General features: G+C 42.3%; 1 protein-coding gene across 5 annotated transcripts; it reads right to left on the reverse strand.

The window, feature by feature from the left end:
• Positions 1-1484: 1484 nt before the first annotated feature.
• Positions 1485-16915, reverse strand: LOC107388330 (proton myo-inositol cotransporter). Of its 5 annotated transcripts, XM_015963792.3 has the most exons (13): positions 16773-16915; positions 12123-12585; positions 11004-11163; positions 10665-10870; positions 10474-10582; positions 10222-10385; positions 9009-9123; positions 8780-8905; positions 8531-8649; positions 4758-4910; positions 3069-3241; positions 1877-1945; positions 1485-1790 (listed from the first exon to the last, which is right to left on the reverse strand). In XM_015963792.3, exons 2-13 carry the CDS (start codon positions 12559-12561, stop codon positions 1782-1784), a joined length of 1842 nt encoding a protein of 613 aa, XP_015819278.1. In that variant the 5' UTR covers positions 12562-12585; positions 16773-16915; the 3' UTR covers positions 1485-1781. The 5 variants fall into 5 exon arrangements, 4 of the variants coding, with proteins under 4 accessions (XP_015819278.1, XP_015819281.1, XP_015819280.1 ...); XR_008559488.2 differs by having other exon boundaries at positions 1877-3241; XM_015963795.3 differs by having other exon boundaries at positions 1485-1945.
• Between the last annotated feature and the right edge of the window lie 1113 nt (positions 16916-18028).

Consider the following 18028-nt stretch of genomic DNA (forward strand, 5'->3'; position numbering starts at 1 on the left):
CCCACCCATCCATCTATCCACCCATAACCTACCCACCCATCCATCTATCCACCTATAACCTACCCACCCATCCATCTATCCACCTATAACCTACCCACCTATCCATCTATCCACCTATAACCTACCCACCCATCCATCTATCCACCTATAACCTACCCACCCACCCATCCATCTATCCACCCATAACCTACCCACCCATCCATCTATCCACCCATAACCTACCCACCCATCCATCTATCCACCTATAACCTACCCACCTATAACCTACCCACCCATCCATCTATCCACCTATAACCTACCCACCCATCCATCTATCCACCTATAACCTACCCACCCATCCATCTATCCACCTATAATCTACCCACCCATCCATCTATCCACCAATAACCTACCCACCCATCCATCTATCCACCCATAACCTACCCACCCATCCATCTATCCACCTATAACCTACCCACCCATCCATCTATCCACCTATAACCTACCCACCCATCCATCTATCCACCCATAACCTACCCACCCATCCATCTATCCACCCATAACCTACCCACCCATCCATCTATCCACCCATAACCTACCCACCCATCCATCTATCCACCTATAACCTACCCACCCATCCATCTATCCACCTATAACCTATCCACCTATAACCTACCCACCCATCCATCTATCCACCCATAACCTACCCACCCATCCATCTATCCACCCATAACCTACCCACCCATCCATCTATCCACCTATAACCTACCCACCCATCCATCTATCCACCTATAACCTACCCACCCATCCATCTATCCACCTATAACCTACCCACCCATCCATATACCCACCTATAACCTACCCACCCATCCATCTATCCACCTATAACCTACCCACCCATCCATATACCCACCTATAACCTACCCACCCATCCATCTATCCACCCATAACCTACCCACCCATCCATCTATCCACCCATAACCTACCCACCCATCACTGACTTATCTGAGAATATCACAAAGATGTTGGATTCAAGATGGACACCCAGACATCCCTCTCCTCCAGGGACTCTCCAGCTCCTGATGGGAGGATCTGGGGTGTTCCCAGACCAAACAGGATATACAATCCTGCTCCAGGGTCTCCTCCAAAATAGCTTCTAGAACAAGAAAACCTGGAGACGTCCAAATCAGCTGCATGAGCTATGTTTTTGAGCTCCTGTTCAGGTTGTAGAAGGTGCTATACAAATACAATTTGATTGATCTGATTGATTGATCCACCTCTGCTAACACATTTTAATGAAGAGGAGCAGTGGCTCTAGTCCAAGCTCCTGTTATCTCCACCCCGAGGAGGGAGCTTGCTTCAGGCGCTCTGGAATGGACTTACGGTAGTTTGTATTTTCCTAGAATAAATAATTATACATAAAAGCAACAAGATCCAAACACACCGCTCTGAGCATAGGCGCTTGTGTCCACCGTATGAATAAACCTATAACTGTGATCTCAGTATAGGTCAGTCAAACTGAGAAGTTTTGTTTATTTTTGAATGAAATTGATTGGTTTTATATAAAACACACGACTATCAGACAAAATGAAATTTGTAACAAACATGGCAGATACAAACATATTGCCATATTTAGTGCAATTAGCAAACATTTTACAGATTTGTACGGCATGATTACATCACTGATATGTGAGAAATCCTGGAGTTTGTCACAATAAAATAAACCTTATATCAAAGTGAAACAGTGCAAACAGTTTGTACAAAACACAAGATCATGCTGCTCACTGGATACTTGGTCACGATTATCTCAGCTGAAAGAACAAACACATGAAGTTGTACTTTACAGAGGCGTATTCACTGTAATCCATGGCTTTTCACATCTCGGTACAGTACTTACAGTTATATAGGCTATGGAAGTGTCCGGGTCCACTGCTCCATAGGGTGCTGGCCTTACATCAGAACCTCGCTAAAAAATGTGGAGAACTCATTCTATCAATCCGGCATTAAGTAAACTTTCAGTATCACATTTGCCCAAATGAAATCAAATAAAAGACACCCATTTGGTTTTCGTCCATCGTGTAGATTGTCACTGTGAAGAGGACACGCCTCAGTTAGTAGTTTTTGTCCTGATTCAAACAACAAACCCCGTGTTAGTGGTTTCAACAAGAGTGTGTCTCACAGAAAATGTGGCACAATTCACCAGGACTCTCTGTGCAATTTTTTCTTAATTTGAGATAATAACACACACACATTCTTGTTGGTGAGTCAGGTTTGGACTTTCCCAGAGTATCTAAAAGGAGATCCGACTGTAGTCATGCGAAGACTTCTTCACCATATTTGGTATTAAATAATCTTATCAATCTAACAACAGCAGAAAAGACACTTTCATTCACCCAGTGATGTTTGGTAGCCAGCCCCCCTTACCCTGCACTGTGATAGGCTATACGTTATTTATTTTGTGCTAAGCCTCTCCCCCGTCCCGCAGAGCTCTGTGCAAATTGAAGTGAGTGCCGCTCAGCAATAGCCAATAGCATTACACATCCGCTTATGAACAGCTGCCAATCACAGAGTGGGTGTGCTTGTTTACGGATGTACCTAGACTGATGCAGAGCTTAGGACATTTCTTATGGACAAGTAAATCTTAATATATATATATATTTATAGCGTTTTATGGCATGGTGTTAGAATAATTGTAAAATGGTGTGCTTTTGCTCTGTTGGCCGGCTAGAGGTGTGCGTGAGAGGTGGTAGCGGGGCGTAAAGTGCAATACGTTTTTCTGCCTCTTGAAGGTGCCCTCTGAGAATAAACTCCAGATTTCTGCTTTAAGCTCTGTAACTGTTACTAATGAAGGAGCCTGATTCCCTTTCAGAGTGACTGAAATATTGATAAAATAGGAAAACTAAAGTAATGCCCAGGTGCAGATAACGATTGCTGTAATCTGTGTTTTTGATCCCAACGTCTCCGCATGAGCAGTCCTCAAACCAGAGAAGAAAAGTGTCCCCAAAAGAAGAGCGAAGAGAGAAAATCTGCCCGCTCTACTCTACATCTGAAGCCTCGTTGTCGGATTGGAGGCAGTTGCTGCCTTTTACCCGGATGTAGTGGATGTGACGCATGTCATTGTAAGCAGAGCCTCTGCAGGAGCAGAGCTGCCCGGTGAACAAGTTCTCAATGTCCTCCAGCTGCAAGCCCTTTGTCTCTGGGAGGCAGGCAAAGACGAAGAGGAGAGCCAACACCACCAGGCCTGTGTACATGAAGAACGCACCTGAGGAAAGATCACAGTGTAGGGAGACAGTTAGATAACACATCGTGAGACAAACCCTGTTAACAGTACCAGCCCACTCTATAAAAGCTGCTTTAAACAACAGTTGTTGCTCTTCATTGATCTAAATGTTGTCTTCAACCATAAACACTAGCTGGTGATATTAAAAGGGCTTTGCTTTTCCATTTCTTTTCTTAATGCTGCTACAGCTAAGGCTAAGGCTGTCTGTCTCCGACCCTAATGCTCGGCCCCTCACTCAGCAGTTCGTGAATGTGAGATGGATGGACCCATTCTCTGGCTCCCTGAAACAGCAGCATGGGGTTTACCCATCCGTAATAACACTAAAGCGACTTGACCATGTCCAATGTGTATCACAGTTTGTTCATTTCCACTTGGCAACTTCATTCATCTTTAACTCTCAACACAAACTTCCACGTGAAAAAGGGGAGGAAGAAGAAAAATCTTATGTGACCTACCCCTTCTACTAAATACAAAACTATTTACAATATGGCCTTAAACGCCACCAAACATACATCTTTCTTTTCTTTGCAAGCAATATCACAATTAAATCATAACAATATCCACCATCAGTAACTTATTCAATCATAGGATTTTATCATTTTCTCCTTATAAATGTTCTTAAATTGATCAGTGGTGGAACATTTTTTCAAGCCATCATCCAAGTGATACCATAATTTTACTCCATGCACCGTAATACATGTTTGCTTTAATGTTGTTCGTGCAAATATTCTTTTAAACTCAGAGCTGAGTATTAGAACAGTGTTTTTGTGAGAAAACAACAGCCAGCTCAGTAAAACGATGCTGGCTAAACCCTGCATGCATGTTTTTGTTACTAAAACACCTAAAAGCTATTCCCACCTTCCTTACGTCATTAGCCTAATAGCTTTTAACGTTTTGATGGTATGATGATCATGAATTGAATTGAATTTTTTTCCAGAAAAATGGCAATTCACACTTTTCCTAAAAGTCATTCAGCCCTGTGGTGTGTTGAAGTTTTTTGTTCAGGCACGTGTGGTGGAGGGGGCATCATGACATCAGTTTAGCGTGAGGCTAGCGTGATTAGACATGACTGCAATGCGCACACAGGTGAATAATAAAACGGCTGGTTCATAAAGTTATAGCTCGTCCTGCCTCGTCAATATCACAGGTCAGACTTTCTGAGTCAAGTCCCGAGTTACGGCTAAAGTAAAAAACTAAAACATCTAAATTCCCCGCATGACTGAAGTACTACGTTTACACAAACCTGTTTACAGAGCACACAAGGTTCATCCAGCCACGACCTGTGTAAATATTTGGTGTACAAATTTGACCATACTTATTCTATTTACACTCTAAGCCTCCTGGCGAGCTGCTGAACAAAAAGACAATGACTGTAAAGCTCTATTCTAGTTTAGAAATATGTCTTCATGTTATTTTTTTATTCTGAAGGACAAAAGTAAACCACCAGCCAGGGCAAAATTATTATGGGTTTAAAAAAAGCAAGTCAAGAGAGGTTTACCGTAATACGTCAGAAACTGTGCAACGTGTAGAAAAGTCAGCGACACAAGAACATTGAAGATCCAGTTGGCAGCAGCTGAGCAGGCGTTGCCTGTGCTGCGTGCCCAGAGTGGGTAGATCTCTGAATTCACCGTCCACGGCATGGGGCCCATACCTGTAACACATAGATACTAACCATTAGTTCATCATTATGTTAAATCTAGTTCTGGCATGCCTCACAACACATACAAAATCCTCAAAATAATGGAGCAAATAACAGAAAAATAAGGAGATACTGACACAAAAACGAATTAATTATACATTATTTTCTTTAATATAATAAACCTGCCTGCCTTAAAGATCCTGACCTTTAAAACACGGTTCTAAAATTAGCTTTGGGAGGTAATTTGATTGATTGATTGATTGAATCTTTATTTTGAACATATTAAAAAACAGTACATAAAAATAAAGAAAGGAAATAGACAGAGAAAAAAAAACAAATAAAAACAAAAAATACTACAATGATCAAAAAGGAGCAGGAAGAAGCTTAAGCTTATTTAATCCCACCCCCTTTCCACTCTAACAATCAATAGCCTACAGACATTCCTCCGTATAGTTTCAGTATATATGACATGTATATTTTAACGAACATAGAGATACCCACCGCAACGTACCCGTGCACAATTATGTCAACGAAAATATTGTACAAGATCATCAATTCTCAACCTCCTTGTTTTCTGCAAAAACCAAATCCTTAAACTGCTTTTTAAATTGCCTCATGCTCGGACATCGCTTCATATCTGCACTAAAACTGTTCCACAGCTTCACTCCACACACAAATGCAAAAACGTTTTTATGTTGTACGGATACAAGGATATTTTAAGTTAAACTCACCCCTCAGATTGTATCCTCCTTCCCTTTTAGAAAACTATTTTAGAATGTTGTCAGGAAGTAGTTTATTTATTGCTTTATACATAATCTGTGCCGTGAGAAAATGCACCAGATCTGGAAATTTTAATTTATAATAATGGTTTAATTTCACCTTTAGTATTAGAATTAGTGGATTATCATCTTCTACCAGCAGCCGTTTTATAAACCGAACAAAAAATGAGCACTTCGTATAAAACATGAGGACAGCACATTGATAAAGTTGGTTCTGACTCTTCAGAGATGGGCCATTTAAGGTCCTGCTGCACCGACTCATGATGAAGAAGTTTTTACTCCAGGGGAGTAAAAACCAGTGGCTCAGAGAGATAAACTGGAGCGAGGCCATGCAGAGATTTAAAAGCCCATAAAAGCACCTTGTACTGGATTCTAAAACAAACAGGCAGCCAGTGCAGAGAGGCCAGGACAGGAGAAACATGCTCCATCTTTTTCGTCCCAGTGAGCAGCCGTGCAGCAGCATTCTGCACCAACGTGAGAGGTGGGATTGTGAAACACAAAGGTACAAAGAATTACAGTAATCCAGCCTTGATGTAATAAACACATAAATTACGGTTTCAAAATCCTTTTTGGACTGCAAGGTCTTCACCTTGACGACCCTTCTTAACTGATAAAAACTAGATTTAGTCACCGCACTGATCAGCCAGTCCAAGACAAGATCCCCATCAGCACAAGACCCAGAGAAGTCACACTCAGTTGTAAGAATGGGGCGAGCTTACCGAGGTCCACTGCACCCACCCTAGACAAAGTCCTTGGACCAAAAACTACAACCGTTGTCTTTTTATCATTAAAAAGAAGGCAGTTAGAAACATCCATTACCTAACCTCAATGAGACAATCTAACAGAAACTGCAAAGCATGATTGTGGCCCCTCTTAAAAGGCACGTATACCTGGGTATCATCTGCATAGCAGTGAAACTGACACCCATGTCCTAACGAAGACATTTTCATCCACATGGCTGCTGCTCACTGGAAGGCGTCTCTCTTTCAGACAGTTCACTGTAAATTTGAGAGATGGTTGTTGGTTCTAATAGGTTGGTGTAGCCTCAGAGGTTAGGAGGTCACCCTGTAACTGGTGGGTGGTCAGTTCAAACTCCAGCACTGTTGTGTCCTTGGCCAAGATGCTCCGCCTACCCTGCCTGCTGGTGGTGGAGAAGGGACCAGTGGTGCCTGTGTTCTGCAGCCTTGCTTCTGTCGGTGTAACCCTGTGGCTACAATGTAGTGTGTGGGTGCATGATTGTACTGTAAAGTAGGGCTGCTCGATTATGGCAAAAATAATAATCACGATTATGGTGACTGAAATTGAGATCACGATTATTTAGGACGATTTTTCAATTTATGTTGATTTTATTTGTTTTTATTCAGTCATAAAATTGCTCAGGGCACAATCAGGACAAAAATAAGAAACAAGATGATCACTAAAAGAACTCCTGATTCCCTGTATAAAAGACCAATATACTTATAGCTCATAGTCTATGACCCAAGGGCTGTAGACCTTGGTTTAACTCATTTAAGTCTAACCAGTACAGAACCAAATACCAATATCTTGCAAATACTGACAGCAAGAATTATACAGTGGCATTTATAACAAATAAATGCAAATAAATTGATGTTCACAAAATGTTGCATAACATTTATTGAGTTGTGTCAAGGTGCTGTAGGAGAGTGCACTAGCACCGTGTCCTCAGAGAGATTAGTTATTATTTATCAGCGTGAGGAAGTTATTTCTACCTTATTTACAAACTATTTATTTACAAGTCCATCAGTTAATGTAATAATTGTCCCAACCACAGCTGCACCCCCCACCCCCCAACCCGGTCTCACAGCAATCAGGGGCAAGCTGCACGTGTGTTTAGCGCGCCGCACGCGCACATTTAGCTGTTTTTAGCGGCTCAGGAGTCCGCAGGTGCGGTGTGTGTGTCACTCACTCTGGTTACTCCAACAGGGAGCAGGGCGGCTCCGAGAGCTGTCTTTAGCGACTGACACATCACTACATCATTCCCTTTCCTAATGTCCTGAAGAACGGTCCGGAGTGCAGGCGGAGTGTTTAGCTAACCTGCAGGAAACGTCGACGATAGTTATCCAGAAAGTAGCTAAGGGTTACCAGAGATGTTTCTGAGGTGTTCGCTAGGTACTTTTAGGATTAAAAAGTCAAGAAGGGGGTCTGAAAAGCTGTTAGAAATAGGGTCAAAGTCGCTAAGTTGGCAACACTGTGGAGGAGCGCTTCATTTGCAACTCAGGGCAGCGCAAGCGGGAGGAGCAAATAATCGGCTTGTTTTGTTTTTTATAATCGTTCAAAACTCAGATCGTAATCGTGATTAAAATTCGATTAATTGAGCAGCCCTACTGTAAAGCACTTTGGAGTCCCTGACTTAGAACGGAATTATAAACATGTACAATAAATGTTGAAATTCCGTAGATCAGCAGCTTCTGAACTACTCCTAGCTCGTCTGGTACCAGCACCCTGCATTTGTAAAGGCTCTTCAACTTCCTTTCTTCTCAGTTTGAACTTCAGCAGGTGGTTTTTACCACAGGAAGATAAATAAATGCCGCCATCTGATTGGTCGATTTGATATTTGTGTTAACAGGGGATAGAACAGATGTAGCTAATTAAGTCACTGGTGAGAGCACATTACCAAAGGTGAGAATTGGGTTAGTTTGAAAACCGTGGGGAAAAAAAGGGAAAAACATTCTTGGTGTAAACAAGTCAAGCAGATTTGTTCAGTGGAACCTTCAGAAGTTCAGCAGATATTTTGCAGACTTCCTGTAAAACTGGACTTTTTTCCTACCTATTAAATATCATGTGAGCTAGCTAGACACGTGTTAAAGTCAAAGTAGAGAACGGAACAAAGACCTGGAGCAAATGATGCAAGATAGAGGACGAGGCCCATCAGAACAACCCAGGAGTAGGATGTGGGACAGTAATTGTACGCCCAAATTAGGTTGTCACTTCCTTCTGTGCTGTTAGAACATCTGGAGGGAAAAATAAATGGAAGATGGGCTTGATCTTATCCAGTCTATACAAGAGTGACAAGTAACACTTACGTTTAGTGCAAAACACTGATGCGCGCATCAGTGTGCATAACTAATGAGATTTTCTGACCTTCCCCAGGCTGCATGATCAGTGGACGCCAGGTTGACAGGAACGCATGAGGTTTCAAACACCACGGTCCCATTTTCACGGTAACAAAATCCACAATTTGGATCCAACATGCAGAGTTCACAGGACCTGCAAGATGAAAATTACAAAAGTTGCTGCTTCATAAATTTGTGACCAAAGACTCAAAGTTTGTTTTAGTAAGAAAATAGAACGAGTTTGTTTTTCTTTTTACCCATACTGTCTGCAGGTTGAATTTTGAGGGTCGTAAGGGTGGAAGGTCACGGGTGGAGAGTTCTGAGCAGAAAGCAGGAAACTGACAGCCAGCAAAGTCAGACTCAGACCAGTACCTGCATAATAATACATTAGGTGCTAATTAAATGCATCTCATTCCTTGGGGATATGACTTATTCTACCACTTTTCAAGATCAGAATCAGAAGGGTTTTATTGCCATATGTGCAAGAAATCACAATATTAGGAAACTGCTGCAGTACTTGGTGCAAAAAGAAAGATAAAAATAGGGGATAAGCAAATATAGGAAGTAAGAAAATAGTCATGATAAAATATTAATATAAAGTGGCAATCATTAGAGAAACAGCTACAAGACAGTATACTGATCAGAGCACAACAGTTCAGGTGCAAACACAACACAGGGTCATGTGACTGAAACCAAGCGACTGGAGTGGCCAGCCCTAGGATTGTCGTTCATGAGTCCAACTGCAGAGGGGACGAAACTGTTCTTGTGGCATCTCCGTCCGAGATAAGTCTGATGACGGTGGTGTCATCTGCAAGCTTGATAAGCTTGACAGACTAGTGGTTGGGGGGTCAGTCGTTGGTGTACAGGGATAGGAGCAGAGGGGACAGAACACAGCCCTGACGGGAACCGGGTCGCGGCACCAGGGAGCCTTGGGTCATTTTTAAGTGTTCAGACCGTGGCGGTAATGTGGTGCAATCGTGTCCTTTTTATTAAAGACCAGGCAATGGCAGCATAGAGGGTATGGGACTCCCTTGGAAAAGCTGGTCCAAGTGGCTAGGGAAAGGGAAGTCTGGGCCTCTCTGCTTAGGTTGCTACCCCATCCCGCATAAGCGAATGAAAATGGATGGATGGATGAACGGCAATTTTAGTATTTTCATGACCAGTTAGCTGGGATGGCCATATCAAAATGGGTTAACTCCAAAAGTTAATCAGTTGTTTTCAGAAAGTCCCATTAAAAGCCATCTAGTGGCACTGTTTAGTTGACAAACAGACAAACATAAATAGATATGATACTATGCTATTGCTTTCCCTTTGTCTTTCAGTGTTGGGAAAAAAAGTACAGCACCGCAGCACAAGGCTACAAATACACTCCACTTAACCTCCAACCATTTTCTGTGCTCTTGAATAAGATTAAAGCTAGTACTTTTCACATTTTACCCAGAAGTTATGTCAAATATTATAGTTGCACACCTAAAAGACTCCCCAGGACCAGTTTCCTGCGGCCCACTTTTTCCACCAGCCACACTCCAACCAAGGTAAACACAAAGTTGGTGGCTGAAGTAGCAGCAGCCAACCAGATCGCCTGCTTGTCGTCCTGTACTCCCCCCATCTGCAGAATAGTTGCACTGTAGTACCTTACAAAGGCAGAAAACACACATTTATCTGAGCATAGTTATCAGGTGGCTGAGGGAAATAAATAGGGGATACCATGAGTGAGCTTACATGACTGTGTTGATTCCAGACAGCTGCTGAAACATCTGGAGACAACAACCAACAATAAGAGCCCTGCGAGTAGGACCATGTCTGAGGATGCGTAAAATGACAACACCTCCTGAAATAAAACCAGAAGCTTTAAGGATCAAGATGAATTTCCACCTTTCATCAATATTTGTGCTTTGTTAGAGTTCCCTTACCTGCTCCCACCTCCTTCTCCTCCTCAATGCTGGCTTTGATCTTGTCGTACTCCTCATCAATGTTCTGGTTTCCTCTAATCTGGCTGAGGACACGGTGTGCTTCATCGCTTCGGCCTTTTTGCAGGAGCCATCGGGGGCTTTCTGGCAGAAAGACGAAGCCGAAGAACTGCAGCACAGCAGGTATGATGGAAAGGCCCAACATGTACCTGAAGCGGAGGGGGATCAGCCAAATCACACCCCAGTTACAGTTTTAAACACTTTATCATAAATCTAAGACCTTTTAAAACCTGTGAGATGTTAGTGGTGGTGAGTGAGGTGGAAAAAAATGTAAACATTTACCTCCATCCATCACGGCTCAGATAGCTGAAAGCCCCATCAACTACACTGGCAACAAACTGGCCCCCAGTGATGAAGAGGGAGTTAATGGTGACCAGCTGGCCTCTCATGTGAGGGGGGGACACCTCTGCAATGTAAACAGGAACCGTCATAGAAGCAATGCCTGTTGGTGAATGAAGAAATGCAGTCAGACAAAACTCATGTGTGTGTCACCTCCATATCGGGGCACTGACTGTAAAACTATAAACAAAAAATAATAAATTAGCAGCTGGTTTTTGTCACATTTAGATCTGCACCATAAAAACGATTAGTAAAAATTTGGTCACTTTTTACACCACTCATTTAAGAAATTATAATGCAGTTTTTAAACATAAATACTAATGAAAATGTTTAACATATATATTTAACATTTAATTGAAAGAGATTAGGTTACATCTAAATGTTGAAATCAAATTATTGTGTAGTTATATAGACTTTAAACGTACAGATTCAGACCCAAACATGAACTAAAATAAACACGAGGTGAAGAGATGCCCTAAATAATAACTCAGAGCCTTCTGTTGTTGAACAGTGAAGCTAAAGGCACCTGTTAACAAGCACCATAAGTTCTGGTTTAGCAGCGCAGGTCTGTGCACTGGAAATGTGGGAAGTGAAAGTTGTGTTTCTGCACAGAGTCAAAGTGTTCCCATTGAGCATCAAAAAACAGTCAACAACTCTGTCAAAATCAACATTTCAGCATGAAGCAGCGTCACAAAAACAAACACATGAATATGAAGTTCTAAATCTGTTCCGTCCCAACTGAGCTTGGATGCATGCAGCTGGCCAGAGAGCATGGGACAGTTTATTCTGGTCAAAGAATAAGTGCAACATGTTCTCGTGTAAGCTGATCTGTGACTGCTCTTCATGTTTTCACCCGCAAACACTCCTTTATTTTCAGTGTTTTTGTTCTGGGATGGGTGGGTACATGGAAGAGGAGGGGTGTGTGTATAGAGTTGTTTGAATTATTCAGGTTTTTGGCTCTGTACACATCAGCTAGCAGTGGTCTGGGTCTTTGTAATGTGCTAAACAGTTCTGGGAACCACTGAAGATGCTCAAAGATTTCATAACACTAAAGTTACTCACCTATTCCCAAACCGACTGTGACTCTGCCAACAAGGAGGACTACTTTGTCCTGAGCAAGACTCAGTACGATGCCACCAACACTGAAGATGAAACTGGCCACAAGGATACAGATCCTACGACCCAACCAGCCGTTTAAATAGCCTCCACTCAGGGCGGAGAGCGCTGCTGCCCCAACGGTACTGGAAACCAACAGCTCCTGCCACAGGGCGTTCAGGTTCATCTCTCTCTTCAGGGGCAGCATGGCCCCAGAAACCACCCCAGTGTCATAGCCAAAGAGAAAGCCCCCCAAGGCCGAGAAAAATGCCAACACATAAATAAAATAGGGTGTGGAGATGTTTTGGTCCAGGAGATTAGAAGTGTCTCCTCCTGATGGAGGTCCAATAAGACTCCACTCTCCATGCTCAGCTTTCAGCCTCCTGCTGCTCATCCGGTCATTCATGTGCTTCAGGCTGCAGTCATCCAGCTGGTGGGCATAGGAAAAAGCAGGAGTCACCATCACACACTGGTGAAATTACATGTCTGCATTGGCTTTAAACCCCTAATCCAACCCCTTAGTGCTGAGTGTCAACCGGGACTGAGTCCCATTTTAAAGGCTGTTGTATGACCCTACCGTAAACAGTTTAACTAAATAATAATAATCATCACACGAACTGAGGGTCATCAGCAAGGAAACATCACCGGACCGCTGGATTATCTCACCCAGGACAAAAGAACGCAGAGATCCTAGAGCGAACATTACAGGGGGACATATTTCGACGTAACACCAGGTCAGACCTGCGTAAACTCTTATGCCCCATTCCCATCTGTACCTGGTCGGCCCTGCCCGGATAGCTCGGGTCAGCCCCAGCCTGGCCCAGTTGATTCCACCCATAATTGCTTGGGTATGCAAGGAATGCAGTCAGAGACATGTTCAGCTTCTAGGTAATCAGCATGATAATGAATGATGATGAATTGAGCATGCCTGAAGCCCATGTAGGCTGATTCTACCCACCAATCAGAGGCTTGCTCTAATGGAAGGTGTGAATTTGTTGACTGATACGCCGGCTTATCAGTCAGCAGTGGGTGTGTTGGCCCTGGTCAGCCTGAAGCAGACCCCCTCAGAAAGAGGGCTGAAAAACAGTCTCGTTGCACCCTGAAAAAAGACAGGCCACCAAGATATGTAAGCAAGCTATACTATCTGGGCCAGGCCGACCAGGTATAGATGCAGGTGCGTTGCAAGATTTTCAAAATTGTGGGGATGTTGTCTGTGCCTAAAATAATTTTATGTTAGTTTAATTTCCATAATAGCGGAGCAGGTGCGGATTTTAGACGCGTCACGCATGTCTCAGTTTTACACGTTTTCAACCTGTTCAGAATACAAATCCAGGCTCTGTGTCGTTAGATTGAACTTTACATTAAACCATGTTGAAAAGAAAAGGATCCGATTAAATCGTCTCCCCCTCATTTACAGTCAGAAGTACAGCTCAGTGCGCCTGGCTCTGGGGTTAATCAGGTTTAGTTGTTTCTCTTTGCAACAATCTTCACAAGAAGGCAAAACAGTTAAATGGCAGGTTACAGATATTTCCATTTGACTGTTTATTTTCACACACACACACACACACACACACACACACACACACACACACACACACACACACACACACACACACACACACACACACACACACACACACACACACATTAAAATAATGCTGATAGCGTGGACTAGAAGACAGGTGATGTTTATCAGGCTGCTGTAAAATGTAATCTCCATCCACATCCAGACAGAATTATCCGCTATTCTGTCTCTATTTGTCTGGGCTGACGTAGCCGACGGTGCGCGTGGCGCGCCAAGCGGCTGTGATGCACATTTAACGCATTTGGAGAGGTGGGCTGGGTGCTTTGCTTTTACTAAGATGGATTTTTTTTTAATGTCGGAGATTTTGCCTCATGAACAACCGTAAAAACTACCAGTGTGCATGTACCCTTATGCAGGGGCGGATTTAGCAATTTGGGGGCCCAAGGCGAACACAGACATGGGGCCCCTTACAGTAAATTTTCGACAATCTTACCTTTAACTGGATTTGCGAAACTCTCCCCTCTTCTGACAAAAGTTATTTTCCCTTTTTATTAGTCCTCCTCTTTTTTCCTGTTTTTCTCTCCCTTTGAGTGCTTTCAACATTAGCTCGGCTTTCTTTTTCCTGTCAGTGCTCCTGTGCTTTAGCCTTAGTTATTTTTTTTTTCTATTTTCCATTTTGGTTTATGTTTTCCTCCCTTGAAACATTTTCCATTCTTTCCTTTCTGCTTCCTTTGATGTTTACATCGAAAAACGACGTCACTTTCAGAAGTGAAAATAAAAGCTTTTATGAAGCAAGCTGCTTCTTTCTCTTGGATAATTCAGTTTCATGCTTACTGTTTTGACCATCGCTCCGAGTTTGTTACGAACACTCCCACCTCTCTTCTTCTTCTTGTTTGTGGTCTTATGGCACTTGGCAAACAACAATTTGGTGCATTGCCGCCACTAACTGGATTGGAGTGGAATGACTACTAATCACTTCCTGTTTATGCATCGCCGTCTTAATGACCCTCTTATGACCATAATTATAACAGGGCCACCTGGTATTTTTTTAATCTAATGGCTGTAAAATTGTAATAAAAAGTGCAAATTGTGTGTAACTCTTTCAGAACAACTTCAGCTTTCAGTGTATGGTTTGTATTTAGAATTTATTTCTATTAAAGCCGTTAAAAATCAGCTTAAAAGTGAAAAAAGCAAAAAACGGATTTGATTTTTTTTTTACATTTATTACTGAACAGGAACTTCAAAATTACTGGGCAAATTTTAAACCTTGAACTGTAATGCATCTATTCTTTAAAAAGTGTGAACCTTGGTATTTTTTTAGCTGTTTTTAAGACCATTTATTTTTGTAAACTTTCAGACGTTTTTATTTGATGTGGTAGACCTTGAAGCAGTTTCTGTCCAGCTGCAGGCAGACTCACACCGCCATGGGCTGCTTCTCTGGCACACCGTGCTGCTATACCAAAAACTTTTGTTTTAGCAAATGTAATTATTTATTGTAAAAAGATAAATAATGCTGGAATGAAGCTGAATCTTACAATTAGCAAATAGTTGAGGGTTGTTCAAATAAAAAAATAAAAAATAAAGACTGAACAAACGTTCATATCCTGGTTCACTGGAGATCTGTCAGTCTTCGTGGTCACTGTCTTCAGATATCAGCCTTCTGGGACACCTAATAGATCGTGTTGATTTTCTTTGAGGTATTTCCATAATTTCATGCTGGTTTTTATGCTAATTAGCTTCCCCGTTCCGTTATCCGCTTTCAACCCTGTTGCTGCGCTCCATTTCAATCAGGCTGTACAGCAGGATTTCCCCTCGTAGCGATATTTTCCATAACTCTGATTGCTTCATGCTATAGATCATTGGAAAGCTGCTTTTATGTTCTTTTAGGAACAGTTGGAATTTTTTTAATCTGATCAGCCTTTCAAAAGTTATAAAACGGAGCATTTTGGATGACAAACTCAGCACGTCTGAATCTGTGCTGTGATTCGTTGCGCTCAAGACAGGGAATCCCGGTGGCTACCGTAATGTATTGTATATGCACGAAAAGCCCCATTTTTAATCTTTTCAGCACTTTTGGAATTTTAATATCTTGAACGGTTCAGGAATTATGGTAATGAGAAGTGCACATGTCCAATCCCGTCTGCGGCAACAGGTTGGTAATAAGAATATTGTGGCATTAACAGAGGGGTGCCGGCGGTCAGGGCTAGGGGGCCCCCCAACAGAAGGGGGCCCCAGGCGGCCGCCTACCTATGCCTATGGTAAAACCGCCTCTGCCCTTATGAAAGAGTCCTAAGTTGAGAGGTAAATATTAGAAGTGCAGGTAATGCATGGTGCCGGTCCACTTAACGCACGGTTGTGGACTACATATTGATGAAAAACAAATGAAAATTAAATTGTGAGTTTTCACTTTATGCTTTAGAAATAAAAATGACGGGGGAAAACTTTTTAAACTAACTTTTCTAGCGTGACCTGCCTGCTTCTTCACTTAAGTCACTGCTTATCAAGGCCCGTCCAAAATGGCCGTGGCCCACCCAAAAATGAAAACCTGGCGCTGCACCTGTTATAAACCTCTGGAAATTGTTGTTCTTCACTTCATCAAACTCAGACTTTGTACAGCTAATGTCAAGATGCAAAACTAAGAATTCGGTCGAGCCCCCCGATCCTGCAGACGTCTGTTACGTTCTGCACGCGGCCATGTTTGCAAAAGGATCGCCGCAGCAGGGTCTGGGGGCGGAACCCACCATAAATCATAACCTAAGCGCAAGTTTATCCCACATTTATTAGGATCTCTGACAAGAGCTCAGTATCGATGTTAAATCCGCAAACATGTGAGCCCCCCACCCCCACCCATTTTTTTATTTCTATAAAAAAGTTAAAAATATCAAATCTTTGTCATATTTGACTAATTTTATTCTTCTATAATCCACTGAACAATTAAACTAACATTTCTGATTCTATGTAGGCCGTCTGCCCAACTCCAGTCACTGTCATTGTTTTTCCAAAAACAGGAAGTAAACTAAAGTTGCTTGGACTTCTAACAACTAACATTTAGTGTCTCTGTACTAAATAAAGGATAACTTAAATCCGCCTACCTCAGAAATATAACAGTTGAAAAGTCTTGCAACAGAGCGTGTCTTCTTCACCAAACAGGAAGCCTCTTTAGGATCATGTGATCCTGCTGCCCAGCAAGTGAGGAACACACCCCTGTCGGGGCAGGTCCACCGTAATTTCTCTTGTAGTTGCGCCTGTAAAAATTGCAGGAGGGCTTCCTTGAAATGCAATTACCCTGACCGTGCGCCATCCCGCGGGAGAGGGTGCTCGCTGCAGACCTACAAAGGCGGAGCTGCACCATAAGGTGGAGCTGCACCAGAGTCAGCCCCGCCCATTCACGCAAACTCAGTCTAGCCCACTGACTTCCGTTTTTGTTTTTCCAACTTTATCGCAAACTAACCTGACCCACATGAATTACGGCTGTTACTAGTTTACAGTCGTTAATGCTATGTTCTATGCTTCAATTAAACAAGATAAATATAACTTGCTACATGACAAAGCCTGAATATATCTCGAAATGAAAAGGTTTCTTTTAACGAATATCTACCCACAGCCGCTCCAAGAAAAGTGTTGTACAACAGCATCTGTCATTTACGTACGTGCTCTGGTAGTCCAGTGGTGAGATCGTTTAACTTAAGTTTTGCTTTCCCCTCAGCTGGTGCTGGTTCGATTCTCGGTGAGGTCGGCAACAATCCATTTAGCCAGCTGAAACATTTTAATTTGTTTATATTTTAGTTGTAATGTTTATTTTCAGCAAAATATTTATGTCTCTAAAAGTTCTTTGAATTTGGTCGTTCCTAAACAGTATTTTAGTTGAAACTCTGCTCACAAATGGACTCACACTGGCTAAATAAACAAATAAATAAATAAACACATTAGTCATTATATGTTAAACGGTATACCAGTAAATTGTTGTAAACATAGTACTGGCAAGTGTAGCTAGAAATGAGGAAAAGGGGTTGTAAGCTACCTAATATTTCTGCTAGTGGGAGGCGAACCTGCGCAAAACTGCATGTCAACTTGACTCTATAACCACTACACCACCACATCTTAAAAAAAGCCTAGTGGCGTTATATTTAATTGTCCTATCCAGTGTGTCTTTGTAGATGGTATGTATGGTTTTTCCGGCGGTGTCTCAGAAGAAGTCATTTAAGAAATAATTTGTCAGAAAATTCACAGAATATCCAGATTTGAGAACCAAGACCAGACCCTCTTCGGGGGAGGAGACCAAATTGAAGCTGAGATGGGAAGAAATGCATGAATGAGGCCAAAAATGGCTTTGGCGTGTTTCTTATGA

This window comes from Nothobranchius furzeri, chromosome 4 (assembly GCF_043380555.1).
Source record: "Nothobranchius furzeri strain GRZ-AD chromosome 4, NfurGRZ-RIMD1, whole genome shotgun sequence".
In the NCBI taxonomy this organism is placed as follows: Eukaryota; Metazoa; Chordata; class Actinopteri; order Cyprinodontiformes; family Nothobranchiidae; genus Nothobranchius; species Nothobranchius furzeri.